The sequence below is a fragment of the Lygodium microphyllum genome, chromosome 26 (assembly GCF_053477565.2).
Source record: "Lygodium microphyllum isolate KBCC chromosome 26, Lygodium_microphyllum_v1.1.10, whole genome shotgun sequence".
NCBI lineage: Eukaryota > Viridiplantae > Streptophyta > Polypodiopsida > Schizaeales > Lygodiaceae > Lygodium > Lygodium microphyllum.
The window spans coordinates 93,208,572-93,224,551 of record NC_141160.1 but is presented as its reverse complement, the minus strand read 5'-3'; the positions used below and the strand labels follow the sequence as shown (position 1 = coordinate 93,224,551).

Genomic DNA, 15,980 nt, shown 5'->3' with positions numbered 1-15,980 from the left:
AATTTTGAGCTTTCTAGTTTGGTCCCACTTGACATTGCGCTTTTGCTGCTTTTGGTAATTGCTTATCATGGCAAATCAGGGAGGAGATGTCTTTACCTATGTATCCAAGGAGGATAGATTACTCACTTTGGTCCTTCATGATGAAGAATGTGCTTGTGGCAAAAAAATTTTGGGATTATGTCAATGGAGAATAAGCTAGACCTGGAGTTGTAGCTCCAAGTACTCCTCCTCGAGGAGGATGTGCACAACGTGCACCTCAGCCTCCTCCACTTCAGCCACTTTCCCAAAGCTCAGTAGCTCAAAAAACACGGGATACACGGGATGCACACGCTTTGTCGCTGATTGCATTGGCAGTTTAGAGATTCATCATCCCCCGTATTCGTTCAGCAGCTTCTTCACGAGAAGCTTCTAACTTTGGAGCAGATATTTACAGGAAAGAATGAGACTCGCATCTCTTTCTTAAAGAAAGAGTCAGAGACATTGAAAATGGATGAGGGTGATTCTATTCAGGATCACTTGAACAAAATTCAGGACTTGCGTAAGCAACTCATGAATGTTGACGAGTACTATTCGAATGCACAGATGATATCTACTACATTGAACTCATTACCTCCTTCATACTTGACTTTTCATACGGTCTTAAACTTCACCATGAGGATTGCCGCCAAGCCAATCACTTTTCTTCAGTTAGTCAGTTTGCTTCTAGAAGAGAAGCAAACAAGAAGAAATAGTGGCGTGGATGCCATAACCTCTGAGCAAGCTTTTATGGCTAGACAGAAGGGCAAAGGCAGCCAAGTAAAGAATGCTCCCCAGAGCTCTTTGACTTCTGGCACATCACAGGCAAGTAAAAAACCAGGGGACACATAAGCCAAAAAGGGTAAATGCCATTATTGCAAAAAGCCAAGCCACTACATCACTGAGTGTAGAGAGAGAATCGCCAAGGACGAGTCAAGAATGTCTTTTTCTGATGCTCCTTCCACTGCCACTGAGCCCGCGTCCATTGTTGCACACAAGGACTATTGCTATTACACATGCAATTATGACACTTCTTGGGCTGATCGAGCATTTAGCTCTATTGACGATGCAGGCACTTGGTTTTTTGACAGTGGTGCTTCTAGGCATATTACATCTCGCAAAGATTTATTTGCTTCTGTTGGTGCAGCTCCAGTTGACAAGTCTATTGTATATTATGCATCAAAATAAACCTTTTGAGGTTCATATAGATATGAACGACTATGCTTTAGGTCTTGTTCTTTATCACGATGGCCGACCTATCGCATTTGAGAGTAGTAAGCTCATCGACACCCAAACACATTATACCACCTAAGACAAGAAATTATTGGCAATCATCATGCGCTTAAAAGTATTGCATCATTATTTGTACGGTGCCCAATTTATTCTTTAAACCGAACCACCATTCACTAAAATACATGTGTGATCAACCTGATCTCCATGGCGATAAGGCAAGATGCACCGAGCTTATGCATGAGTTCGACTTCGAAATTCACTATAGAAAAGTGCGCGACAAATACAGTTACCGATACTCTTAGTTGAATTTCTAAGTTAAGGCCATCTTCTACTTTGAAATTTTGACTAATTTTAATATTTCTCTCAAAGGAAATTGCCAAAACAATCTTCACTTTGGTAAGATTTCACAACTAGTTCCAGAGGGACCAACTAGATTCGGAAACTTTGGGGATCCAAACGCCCGAAAGCTGCCTACCAAGAAAAAGATGGCAGAAAAGTATTCCATTCATAATGGATTGCTTTTTAAACAAGGCAAATTATGTCTGCCTTGATCAGGATATCTGCAAGAAAATTTTACAAAAGTGTCATGATGCAACAAGCACTAGACACCCTGACATACATCGGACTTTCACCTTGGTCGCTTGCTGCATCTTAAGACTATGGTTGAGATTTATGTAGCTTAATAAAGATGAACAGCATTGACAAGCGAGGATGTTGCATCCTTTATAAATTCAAGATAGAAAATGAAGCAACATTTCTATGGATTTTGTAGTAGCATTGTCTTGTAATGGTCAACCGGTTGATGAAAATGGCTCAATTCATTCCTACGAAGATCAGTATGAAAAGACACGAGTCGGCGAGGATATTGCATCCTTTACAAATTTCCAATAGAAAATGGAGTAGCATTTCTATGGATTTTGTAGTGGGATTGCCTCATACAAATCAAGGTCATGACACAATCTAGGTTATGGTCAACCTATTAACGAAAATGGCTCGATTCATTTCTACGAAGATGACTATGAAAAGAAAAAAGTTGGCTAGTCTCTTTGTCAAACACCTTCATCTTTAAAGACTATGGTTTACCTGACGAAATATTCAATGACCAGAATCTTGAGCTCATCGGCCATTTCTAATAAACGGTTTTCCAAAAACTAGCAACTCAATTGTCCATGTCACCCTCAAAACATCTTGAAACTGATGGGCAGAGCGAATGGATAAATCAAAACATGAAGTATATGCTACGTGCATATATCTCCCACACATAATCTAATTGGGAGCGTTTATCTTCCTCAGATTGAGTTTTCTTATTTAACGGTGTTAAGCATTTCGCTATTAGCTATAGCACATTTTTGCTTATGTATGGTTATGAGCCAAAACCAACAATTCGTGACCACAAAGCTCAAGGAGTGAAAATGCAATTTGTAGTTGACTTTCCGTACAATATGCAAGAGATGTTGACGATGGCTAGGAAAAGCATTAAAATAGCTCAAGATCATGCCACATTTTATGCCAACCGACATCATACTCCTATAGGACTCTGATTCAATGCCTACCAACAAGTGCTATAAATTATCTTCGAGGTATTATGATCCTTTCCACATTACCAAGAAGATAGTAAGTATTTCCTATGAGTTAGACTTACCTTTGGAAATCCGATTTCACCATGTGTTCCACATGAGTCGTTTGAAAGAACGACTAGGACAAGGTGAGCAAGTTGTTCGAATTAAGCAACCCCCGTGGCTTGAGGATACTGCTCGTTACATTTCACTCGAACCCGAATTGGTTTTTGACCTCAAGGACTAAACACTCCTGTCGAACCGTTTATCCCGAGTATTTAATCAATTGGAAAAACCACTCAGAAACTACTTGGAAGTCGATACGTTCATTGAAGCATCATTTTCCTCACTTTATGCCTGATGATATGGCTGAGAATAGCAATCATTCATAAGGGGGCAAGTATTACGTCCCTAGACATCCCAATGGACGCTAATAGCATTGGTCACAGTGGTCATGAAGTGACTTATACGAATGCACTAAGGACACTTTGAAGTTAGAGCAGCCGACTCCTATTTATAGGACTCGAGGCTCTATTGTGAACATTCATTGTAGGATAGCCACTCTTTAGGCCCATTGATCAATGCATCCAAACATCGGAATGGTGTGGGCTAGTGGTATTAGACACCAACCCTTCAATTGTGATCATGACCCGCAGTATTGCTAGCTCCCAAGCTTAGGGGTGAACCCGCTTGGCTCGATGGCTAGGAGGTGAGTCTGATGTCCAATCTCTATTATTGTGAGTTTGGCTTACTTCGTATCTCACATGCAAGTTGAATCCTAGGGGGACGTTTCAATGGAGAAGCCTCAAAACTCAATGGCTAAGCCATGTACACCTCCTCCTTGAGCTCATCATTGAAGAACGTCCATTTAACAACCATTTGGTAAACTAGCCACTTCTTTTAAGTAGCTACTACAAGTATTGTGCAAATAGTAGTCATTCTTATAGTTGGAGCGAATGATTCTCGAAAATCAAACCCTTCAATCTGTGAAAATCCTTGAGCAACCAATCTAGCTTTATACTTTTCTAAGGTTTCATCAATCTTGTACTTAAACCTTCCAGAGCCACTGAGTGCCATTAGCCTTCCTCTTGGTTGGCCAAGTTATCTCCCAAGTCTCATTCTTTATTATGATGTCATACTTAGCTTATATAGCTAATATCCACATTGGATCTACGAGAGCTTCTTCCAAGTCAACTGGCTTTTTTACTTCTCTCAGCCAGCAAGGTCACATTGACTATGTGAGAAGTGACATCCAAGAGAGTAGCTTTGGCCAGCCATAGAAGTTTAGCCAAGCAACCAGAATGTTTTCTAGCATACAAAGCCAACATTGACAAACTTATTCCATATTCAAGAGGATATGGATTAGGTACCCTCATACAACAGAGATTTGTCGAAGCATAGGATCATGAACACTTTTCGCTATAACTTTAAACATCACTTATTGGATAGTTAGCAACTAGCAAAATGTCCTTCATTTGGCTCCTCGCACATGGAGACTTAACAGTCAAGAGTTACTTTGCCCAAATGCAAGAGGATGGAGTTTGTACCCATAGCAATGTTGGGAGATGCCTAGTGTGGGGAGTATATCTTGGGGATCCTTCTACTGGTAGGCAATTAGTTACTCGCCACCTACAATATGAGGCAAAGATGCATATTACGATAGTCACCATCGAGGCATGCTCTTGCCCTCTCGTCAATCTTGATACAATGCCTAGCCGCCACATACTCAAGCCCACAATATCACACTTGGACGTTCGGGGATCATTGGGAGCCACACATTATGGCACGCACATTGCCAGATGATTTTTAGTGGCAAGAGCCTCTTGATATATGTTTGGCAAAGCTCCACATATCCATTATCCACTCACTCCGAGGTCATTGCAACCAATTGCAAGATGAGCCTCAGGCCCATCAAAATCTCCAACAACAATTCATGTTTACCCAAGGTTGCTTGCATTGTTAAACTTGCGGTATTGGGTTGCGTCTCTGCAAGTGCCCCTCTCTCAAACCCCTTGCCTTTTTTCACCTTCGCTCCATCACCTCTAACTGGCTCCTCGATGTTGCTCTACTAATGACAAGTATCTTACTTGGACTGCCTTCATGAAATATCGGTTTGTGCAAAGGTACCTATGGTATGTCATTTCAAGAGCCATCTTACATCCCCGAATGCCCTCTCCTATTCCAAATGATTGGAAAAAAGACTAATATGAGCAAGCAATTTTTACTTGGGATACAAACGATTATCATACCTACACTACTCTTCTTCAATGCGTCTCCAAAAGAAGTCCTTTTGGCGATTACCTCCAGTAGGAGAGATTCAAAAGTGTGGTAGAAGTTACCACTTACGTACAAGGCTCCGTTGACCATGTCAGTAGTAACCCTCTATGGTCAACTTCAAACTATTAGGTTCAAAGACAGTGCTTTGGCATTTCCAAGTGCTGTTGTGGGCAATGCTTGCAACCTCCGCCCTGCTGCATCTAAGCCAACCAACTCCCAACAGCTAGACCCCCATGTGCCAAAAGCCAAAGGAAATACAACACCTTCTTCGGCCTCTAGTTGTCCCACAGGCAACGCTAGAAGCTCATCATCCTCTACATAAAGAGCGGTATCATCTACATACTCCGAGTCTAGCAACTCAATCTTCTCCCTCACCGAAAGTCAAAGGCCACGTAGCCCACTCACACGTGAGCGGAAAAAGTAAGACATCGGCTCTGCAAAGACTAAGAACAGATACGGGGCAAGAGGGAAGCCTTGCCGAAGAGATCTCTCTAGCTGAAACTCCTCCCCTCTCCTGCCACCAATGAGAACCCTGCTAGTGGCCGATCTGTAAAGTGCAGAGACCCCACTGATCTATGCCTAGGGGAAGCCCAAACTCGCCATGGTGCGCTCTAACAAGCCCCAATCCACCCTGTCATAGGCCTTCTCAAGATCCAGGAGTACTGTCAATCCCTGACCAATGTGCTGAGCCCACTCGTTCGCCTGGAAAAAAGTGAACACGTTGTCTAGGATGCTCCTATCATGGACAAAACATGTCTAGGTGTCATGAACGATGTCTGGAAGCACGGGGCAAAGTCGACTACCGATCATGTTCGCCAGTGCCTTATAGGCCACACTGACAACACGATGATCGGTCTCCACTAGGACAGCTCCAACCGGTCTCTCCCCTTGGGGAGGAGACTGACAAGACCTACCGATAAACTCCCTGGCATCCATCCTCAGCTGAAAATCTCCTAAAAGGCAAGTAGTAGGGGTCCTTCACCACCTCCCAATAGGTAGTGAAGAAGGCCTTAGAAAGACCATCCTCTCCCAAGTATTTCTGCCCATCCTGTGCATAGAAGGCCTCAGCTAGCCCTTTCTCTGTGAAGAGGTTTAGGAGGGAGCGTCCCATCTCCTCTCGAACAAGGGATGGAATGCAATCCCAAACTTGCTATCTACAGCGATGTACTTTGGCTAAGATTGACTCCTGTTGAAAAAGCTGATTGTAGAAGTCACTGGCAATCTCCATCACCTCATCTGGGCTAGAGCGAATCCTCCCGTACTGATCACGAACGGCTACGAATCTGATCTCCTAAGGTGTGAGGCTGATGCACCTAAAAAACCTCCCTACACATCGTGTCCCCTTTCCACTCCCAAATCCTGTTCAGGTACGGCAGGAGAACTCAAAGCGCGTGTCCTCAACACCAGCGAGGGCTGCCTGTGCACGCACCTCCTACATATGGAGAGTGGGATCCCCTGGTGCCTCCTAGAGTAGTCTCTGAGTGGCTACTAGGTCTCGCTGGAGTGCTCTCTCGTCCTCCCAACACTATCTGACCTGTACGGATGCCTCCTCGCAGATCCTACTCCACTCGACTAAGACCTCTACAACCTCCTCTGCGATCTGGTCCACCCTGGCCCACTCCCTACTCCAGAGTTGCTCATTCTGCCTCCTCCCTCCAATATATCGAGTCACGGATCCGACAAGATCGTGTGTCAAGGGCTGAAGCGAGAGCATCAAGTGTAAGGAGAACCAGGCAATGATCAGGCAAAGTGGTGCCAGCAACCTGTCCTCCCTGGCCTCCTCGAGAGCACCCCCACTCTCCCACATAGAACGGGTCAAGCCGCTCTAAAAGAGCTCCACCCAACCGCCTGTATCCCCAAGAGAAGTCCAGCAACCTCTCCCTCCTTTGAAAAGTTGGGTCCCGCCAAGCATCACGTGCTCCTATACTGCTAGGAGGAAGACCTCCCATGCCTCCTGCTCCTCCCTTGCCATACCCTAGTAATCTTTGCCTCTACCCTGTTGATCTTCTAAGGCCTCTAGGTTGTTGAAGTCCCCTCCAATAATCCAAGAGTCCGCCTCTGGAAGTCCTGCTACAATACCCATCCAAAACCTGTTGCATGCCCTAATCTCAATAGGAGCATAAACATTGAGGACTCCAAGGCATGAGTCCCCTAAATCCAGTGTGATCCATAGAACCCTCCCTGCCACAATCGTCCCGTGGTCTCGCACACAAGCAATAAGGCTCGTGCGAATAGAACTGCATACGTCTCCACTCCTACCATGGGCACAAATGGAGTACTCCCAGTAGATGTGTGAGCTGTCTAGAGATATGTTTCCCGCCCAATGGGCCTGGGAGGGGGTGAGCTTATGCTCCTGAAGAAGTAAGATATCGATCCATCTCGCAAGGACAAGCTGCAGCTCCTACCAAACAATCAATTTCCTGAAACCACATGCCCCACTGTAGTGTAGGCTGCTCATGTTCCAGGATGCAAGGTGTAGACTCATAAGGAAACCTGTGACTGACCAAATAGGCATATGTTCGGTGTGGAAGCTGCTGATGAAGAAAAAGAGCTATGGAGCATGCGAATGCACTTGGCCGCATGCCTAAAGGGTGAACTCCATTCCCCCATGGTGGCTCTCGAGTGAACCATGGGAGTCATAGATGCTCCATGCGGTACAACCAAGGCGTCTATCAACCAAGCTGAGAGGCGTGACTCTCTGCACTGGTAGAAGCAGGCACCTTGTGCAAGGAACCACTCGATCACATTCATCTGTGAGCTCCACTGAGTAGGGGCTCGAAAAATAATACTCAAATGTGGGACCTCGGCTCCTACCCAGCCCACTAGTTAATGTCCATGCACCCTGGCCACTGCTAGAAAAAGAGTGCTATCCCTCCTTCACCCATCCACTGGGAGATGTGGTCTGCAACCTGGACCCTCACTTCCTCCTCTATCTCCGTCGTCATCGTTTCCTTAATGAAATCTCTGAAAGAAAAAAGCATAGTTTGGTCCATCTGGTGGTGCTAGTAAATGGACCTCGCCGCTCCTTGACTTGCGGACCATGAAGATCCCCACCTCCAAAGGAAGTGAAAACTCTCTGCACTCCGCAACTGTCAAATAGCACCACTCACCACTCCGAAAAAACTCGTATGGGAGCAATTGCGCCTGTGAGGGAAAGTGTGACGGGCCGCTGGGCTAGATGAGCTAGTGGCTGTGGGGAAAGGGGGGGGGGGGGGGGAGGAACACATGTACTGCGTGAGAAGTAGGGGGGCTGGTCGATGGGGGAGAAGAGGAAGAGTGAGGGATGGTGGGGTGATCAGATGTATATGGCGGGTGTGAGGGGGGGCAAGTGGACCCAGAAGGGGGAAGCTCTGGGATAGGGTCGAGGAGCAATCCATAACGTGAGGGTGGACAAGGGGGCTAGGGGATCTCGGGTGGGGGGGGATGTGACGCCTCAGTGGGTGGTGGGGGTGGAGGCCTTTGATCCTGCTAGGTGGGACGAGCGGAAAGCTATTGCGGGGTGCTCTAACGGAGGCCAGTCGTCTGTTCTTCTGCTCTCTACTACCGTGTCCTTAGCCCTATCCCTCTCTGTCATCGTTGGACCCATGTAAAACAGTCAGCATCCACCTGCGGATTTGCCAGCTAAACCGCATTGGCTCCGAAACGCATGCAATCAGTTGCCTGATGCCCAAAGTCATGGCATCGTAGACACTGACCAAGATACCCTATAACCATAATCTACTGCCTAAAAGAGTGTCTGCCTGCCTCAATCTCAAGAAACTTAGATATATTCTTTGTATCTTCCACAACCACTCGTACCTTCCGGACTTGTGTGGCTGTCACTGCATCCGGGAAGGAGGGAGGAAGAACTATGACGAAAAGCCGTCGGAAGTCCACTAACTAACAATACTCGACCGCCACTCCAGGGAATAGAAGGGTCACGAAGTATATAGGAAGCCTGTTGTGGACCGCGAAGTCCTCCACTATGAAGCCACTATACCAAGGAACCATATAGATGACCCCCTTCGTGGAAGCATAAGATGAGCTATCCACTAACTCACGGGCTGCATTCGCGGAGGTGAGTCACACCATGAAGTTCCCCTGACCCACGAGAACTGCCTCTACAATCTGTGCTATGCCAATGCGTAGCGTGGAGTGAAGCCAATCCCGAAGCTGGACCCTGGATGGAGAGTATCCTACGACCTGTCCAAAGATTTTTGTTTCTTTCAATTCCAACTCAATGGCACGGACGGATAAGGGTTGTTCCTCAAAAAGGACGACACGCAAGGTGTTTGCCTGGGGGGCACTCGCAGAATGCACCGGCCTCTAACCAAAGGTTTCCATTGTACGTCACTACTGCCGTGCTAGCTGCTGTGATACCGGGGGGAATGTTGCTGCAGACGGAGGGAGCAACGAGAATGTAATGCTAGTATATAAGGTTTGATAGTAAGACAAACAAGCCACAATTGTGCCTTTAGAAACATGTCTAAGTATATGGAGAGAAGCACAATGTCAAATGTACATCAACATACAAATGTTCACAGATATTACATACCATACACATCGATGCAATTGAAGTAGAGTCTCCACAAGTCTTGTATTGCGATACTCCTCACCTGTCAACTGCAACAGCAGTTATTGATCGCATTTTACTTTATATTGATGAACAAGGCAAAAACATGAATATAAAAACCGCAACAGCATATGCCTGTCGAAAGACTATTTGCCCCAGAGGAATCAAACTATTATCAACTTGCAGCCACATTTTTATTCCTCCAGTCCACAGGTTAAGCATAGAAACGCATACATTGAACAACTACCTGCAGTCTCCGGAGCATGCTCAGTAGTAGTAAGAGGGATGGTAGCAGCACGCTTAGAAGGGACTGCTCCCTTTGTTGCTCTAAAATCATCTCAGTTATTCCATCAGCTTCACCATCTTCTTCAACAATATAATCTGTTCCAGCATATGCATACCATAATCCAAACTTCACAAAAGGAACAAATAAATAGACTCCAGAGTCCATGCATAGACAACGAGCTTAACATACAGATAAGGCACGTATTTAATAACTGTACCATAGTCACTAGTTGAAGTTTGAAGGACACCAGCACAATATTCCAAAAGAATAATCAAGATCGCCATTGCACCTTCTCCATAAAGAACTGCAGCTACACCCTGCTCAGAAAGCAATAAATAAGCAGAGGGATGAACTATCAAATAGCTCACAGAAGACAATTAAAATAGAACCCTCAATATCACCAAGAGAAGAAATGACAGCATCTTTTGAGAGCTTCAGAAGTGCTTAATGAAGAACCTACTGGATGGCATGATACTGCAGACATGATACGCATTGATACTGTTAGCTGTATCATAGCAGTATCTGGAAGTACAGTTCCCGAAGCCCCCAATGTGACTCCCCTTCCCAACAACGTATTGACTGTTGGAAGGTCTGCATTCACTGCCGTTTCACCAAGAGTGTTTTCTGTTTCTACAGGATCAGAGGATGGTACCCCACCAACTGCTACTGATGTAACACTTCCCACTATCAATGCTGCAGCATATCGCAGAAGTCCAACTGGTCCTTTTTTCTGGAACAATACGGCAGCATCAACCCAATCAAGGAGACGGGCACAGAGTGCATCTTTGCTCCCTGAGACTAGAAACTGACTACCAACTGCTATGTCTATGGTTGTCGGGGAGCAGGACTGCAAAGCCTTCTGCAAGGACAAAGCATGAGGTATCCATGCTGCAAGACTGCTCGTTATCGGATCTGTAAGTATGACTTGCATAATCTCTGCCGCAGAGTGCAGAATTGCTCTTTTAAGAGCCCGTACTTCTGCAGCGTCAAGTTCAATATTGTCATACATATATTTGCACGAAACAACTTCAGAGCCCTTCTTCTTCTTTTCGGGTTAAACCATTACCTTGTATATCATTATGAGAATCTGGTTGCAAGGCTTCCTTAATGACAAGAAAGACCTGAAATAGAAACAAACAGATCAGACTGGTTGCAACTGTATTTCTTTTTCAGAAAATAACATGTGACGCATCTCACCTCTGGAAAAAATGCAATACATGCAAGAGCCTGTCTCCCTGTTTCTGACCTGCACAAACTTATGCTACTTGTCACAAAAATGCTTTTAGTCATATTGCTACTAAAAAGGTCACTGAAAACCAGCACACCTTGCGAATACGGACAACTCCCACAACAGCCACAAGAAGTTCTCAGAATGGCGAGATGCAGACAATAAGCGGTCCAGCACAGCAATCTGCAGTGGATTGACACAGATATTAGAGTACCTATATATGCACCTATTAATTGTTCAGGGAAATTTTCTTGAACTATTTAGAGTGACTTCAAGAGTACTGTCTGATGGGGATCATATGATTGAAGCAGGGTTTGGGTGATTTTCTATCCAAATGAATGAAGGTATTAAGAACTACACGTGACCAGAGACTGACTTGCTTTGGAAGTTTTCTCAAAAATCAGAATCATCCCACAGAACATCTTTGAGATTTCATGTTAATAATTAATTCCCAATCACATAACAGAGCTTCACTTTGATTTCTTGACATTGCAAGCGTATGGAACTGCAGAAAGTAAACCATTTTGTACTGTTTGCCCAGGGAATCTATTTTGACATTGATCTGATGCTTGCAGAGTGCAAGCGCTAGGATGTTCTGGTCCAACCCATAATCTTATACATTCCAACTTTCTAAATAATGAAAACGCATACATCTATTAATCTGCATGTATTTATTAACAGGCTTTTTCGAATGTGAACAAAAGACACGTATTTATGTCAGCTTTCTAAGGCATTGATACTAAGCCCTACCACTGAAAGGCTTGTATGTAGCATGTGCCCAATGTCTTCAGTCTTGCAAATGAAGCCAGCTGACATTAAGGAGCAAGCATGCCTTGGATTGATACAATCCCCTCCATCAACTTCTTCCATTCCTAAAAGTCCAGCTACAATTACAGCAACTGCTTCCTGATCAGATGCAAGAAAAAGGAGACCTGCAGTTCAATAGTGTTTGATCTCTTAAACAAAGCTTCCACTTGAAAGCAGCAGAAAAGAATTGGCCTTGTACATATGAAAATGAATGTGCTTTGCACAGACCTGATCGTGAATTGATCAAAGCCAGGATAAAGGCTTCCATATTGCCAATAAGCTCCAGTAAAGAGTCCTTAAATTTTCCAAAAGTTGACCTCATCCATGGAGCTGAAAAAAGTGCTGAAATAGACGATATAAAGCGCCTTTCCTGTGGTAAAGGTACAACACTCATGTGGGCATTTCTGATTTCCTCCACTGGAAGCAGCACATATATTAGTCCAATCTAAACCTCAAAAATGCAGAAGTATGGAGCTAAAAGGCTGTCTGGCCCAAAGAAAGGCAGGAATGACCACTTATTCTGGGCTGGCACAAGACTGGCCAGTAAACATCAACAACTTCAATTTCAGCCACTAAATGCCGTTATCACTGACTTGCATAACTGCACATTTCACACGGTACATGGAACTGCTAATCATTTCACATATCAGACTGAACTTCATACCTGCAAACATGATAAAATGTGTGTATTGAGATCTCTCAAAGTCAAAGAGAATTTTGAGGCAGTGATCCGGCTGAAAATTGCACTAGGAGGTAAAGTAAAGGCATTATCATCCCCATCTAGTATCAACCAGTGTGCCTTTTGAGCAGGTGACCAATCTTGAGGAAATTCTTTGGGCTTCAATATGCTCTGTAAATAAAAAGACGAATATTATAGATACCAATTAATGTACAGAACAACAATTTTGAGAGACAGCGTATACTTGACATGAAAGGTGCCTCTACCGTGAGCTTTTGCAAACACAAATTGAGCCTTTTCAAAGTTGCTTCCGAAAATTTTGTTTCAACCATATCATCTGGCATAACAGAAACATCCAGCAGAGATTCCACTTCACACTGCAAAAGTTTCAAAGCCCAACTTATAAGATCAACTCCTTGTTCAAGAATGTTAGCACTGATGTTAGATAAAGTTCATTTCTAAACTGTACACTTGAAGTATGACCTGAAACTCTGAAGCAACTTCATAAGCATGGAGGTGATGCAGGACTTCAGAGGCAAGTTGGGATACATTAGGTCTCTTGGTCTGCAGTAAAATCTTCAAAACCGAACGGTAACCAATGCTCTTAAAATCCTTTGATTGATTGAGTGATGTACCAGTAGGCCACCATCCTAAAAGGGCCTCACAAGCAAAAGCATATTGACAAGCACATCGCATTGCTCCCAAGACAAGCAATGATGTTGCAGATGAATCAGCTGATACGAACTGTAGCACATTAATAAGAAGATGCATACCACCCGCAACAACAAACTTAAAACACCAGTGAGCATCTGTGCACAGAAGCTGTACCGATGCTAGACCCCCCATCAAGTACTCTTCCTGCTTGACAATGCAACAAGATTCAAACGCAAAGAAACTAATTCCAGTAGAATCAACCACAACATAAAGCTTAGTTAGCACATACCACAGATACATCAGATGCTGCTGTTGAAGATGGATGGAAGCTCAGCTCAATCCAAGCACATATTGTCTCCATAATTATAGGCATATTCCCCAGAGTCAATGAGTCTTCAGCAAGTAGCCCCTTGCTCTGTAGCTCAGCACCAACTCCTTGAATTTGATCTCTGGCCTGTTTCAATCCATTTTTAACCTTCCTTTGACTTCGTGCAGGGGTTTTTGCTAGTGACGGCCACTGTCTAGAGCCACTTTCAGTCCCATGTTCAGCCAATACGGTTGAGGCTGCCGAAAGGAGAATATCAAAAACTCTTCTAATAAGCACATGATCTGATACAAATCTTGTGATCTCCACAGCAAGACTAAGGAGTTGATGCATGGCTACTGAATGCTCTGGGTCCTGATAAACAAGTTGCAAGCTTCTCAAGGGGGAAACCATCTTTCTTGGTTTTCCCGTCTCATCTTGCAAGACCTCTGGAAGATCTTCAAGCTTGAATGCTGATTCAGTGGGTAAAATAAGCTCTGACAAGGTGCTGTCAATATCATGGTCAGCATTGAATTGGCCCAACTCCTTTGCAGAGTTTCCATAAATGATGAGTGACAATGCACGATAGCTACCCCTTATAACAAGATGATCTGTCAAAGCTGCCTGCTACTGAGAAAGTTTTTCATCAACACCACATGGCCCACAAAAAGTTGAAGGGTAACCACAAAGTTACAAAAACACTTAAAGCACATTTAAACTTGAATACCACTGGATTATCCTAAACATGGGCAATACAATGATTCAAGCTAGAAAATAACCTGCACTTCAAGCACACTGGAGGCTGATGGTGAATACAAAAAAGCTGGAGAGAGCCGCTTGAACCGAGCTTCCCCACCAATTCTAACAAAAATCTCCAATGCGAAAGACTGCGGGAAACTAACCCTGGAAACACAAACCACAGCAGTTCGTATTAATTCTGCTGATAAAATATCAGTGCTCAATCTTCAAACTGAACTGCTTGCTGTAAAGTAAGAAGAAAGTACAACCCATTAGATAATCTAATCTGGTCAATGAAACATGCTTCTTGCTGTATAGTAAGAATGGTTTTATTGATAGACATTAGACATAACTAGGTCTAATTATCTTCATAGACTTGTTATGGCCCTTTCATATATCTTCACACCCTAGAGATAGGTCAGCCTAAACCAAGTTAGGCTTAACAATCTCACCAACCAGTTAAGTGGCCAGTCTCCATAGACAATCTAATGGGTCTAGGCTACTAAGGTTAGCAATTGCCAACCAAAAGAGAAGCCAATATCAGTAGACTTTTGGGTAGGACCTGTCAATCCTCACGTTAGCCTCCTCAACTTTTGGGTACCACTCAAACATTCACTGTACTAGCCATCTTGCATTTAGGGTTTGCAGCCCCAAAAAGGGGCACCACCCTAGAATAACTGTGCCTATTTATAGGCCACTCTCTCATTCATTCCTTGCGGCTGATCCTTCAATCCATCACTCCCACTCTCTCTTTGTCAGTCTTCTAGCACTCTCTCTCTCTTCCATCATCTCTCTCTCTCTCCTCTCCTACCACCATCTCCACACTGTCCTGGCACCAACCTTCGTCTTTAGTTGGCTATGTTTATGGTGGCAGTGTGCTCCTCTTCAACTGGCATCCATCCTCCATTGTTGGCAACATCTTCTATGCTCCTACACCTTGCATTTGGAGTCCACACTCTCTTGGCATCACCATCCACCCTATCTGGCATCATTCTCCACCCTTTTGGCGGCTCCACCTTCTTGCATTTAGCTCCCACAAAGGTTCCTCACTATCTGGAGTCTCTCTCCAACAAGCATCACCTTCATCAGAGGCAATTCCACCTTGCATTTGGTTCCAGGCTGCTTCCCACCCTTCTGACATCACTCCACAACTGGCGTTTCACTCCCAGATGCTATCTTCATCTGCGTTTTCAGCATCTGGCTCATCCTCACCACCTGGTGTCACTCTTCGCAACTGACGTCACCTCATTAGGCTTGCGTTTGCAGACGGAGGCACTAGAACTATACTTTTGCATCAGCTTATGATCAATTTAGCATGAATTTTGCCTCAATTTTGAGACAAAAATTCTGACCAGTTTTAGCTTAGTTTTCGATCAGCTTGAGAACCGTTTATGGTCACTTTTTGGATTAGTTGTGCATCAGTTTTTGCATTAATTACTAGTCAATTTTTGCAATAAGTTTGTGATCAGTTTGGGGTCACATTTACAGCGGTTTTTGATCAGTTCTCAGATCAACAACTGATCAGATTATTCTTAGTTTTCAATGGTTTACATCTAGTTCCATGGACAACAGCATATGTTATGATGCCATTGATGTTTTAGCTATGGTTTACGCTTGGTTATGCTATGCTATGGTTTGATTTTGCCAGATG

At 44.2% G+C, this 15,980-nt stretch overlaps 1 protein-coding gene across 1 annotated transcript in view; it reads right to left on the bottom strand.

Annotated features, from left to right (window-relative positions):
* Positions 1-15,980, bottom strand: part of EMB2016 (mRNA methyltransferase EMB2016) — a 150,304-nt gene that overhangs the window by 70,530 nt on the left and 63,794 nt on the right. Inside the window, exons 3-16 of the mRNA XM_087667905.1 lie at positions 14,371-14,494; positions 13,577-14,215; positions 13,117-13,491; positions 12,900-13,010; positions 12,619-12,804; positions 12,183-12,324; positions 11,898-12,079; positions 11,245-11,330; positions 11,117-11,165; positions 10,986-11,040; positions 10,380-10,897; positions 10,137-10,236; positions 9,881-10,014; positions 9,616-9,683 (exon numbers count right to left, since the gene is read on the bottom strand). Coding sequence (XP_087524031.1) covers positions 9,616-9,683; positions 9,881-10,014; positions 10,137-10,236; positions 10,380-10,897; positions 10,986-11,040; positions 11,117-11,165; positions 11,245-11,330; positions 11,898-12,079; positions 12,183-12,324; positions 12,619-12,804; positions 12,900-13,010; positions 13,117-13,491; positions 13,577-14,215; positions 14,371-14,494 — 2,769 coding nt within the window. The remainder of the gene's footprint in view (positions 1-9,615; positions 9,684-9,880; positions 10,015-10,136; positions 10,237-10,379; positions 10,898-10,985; positions 11,041-11,116; positions 11,166-11,244; positions 11,331-11,897; positions 12,080-12,182; positions 12,325-12,618; positions 12,805-12,899; positions 13,011-13,116; positions 13,492-13,576; positions 14,216-14,370; positions 14,495-15,980) is intronic.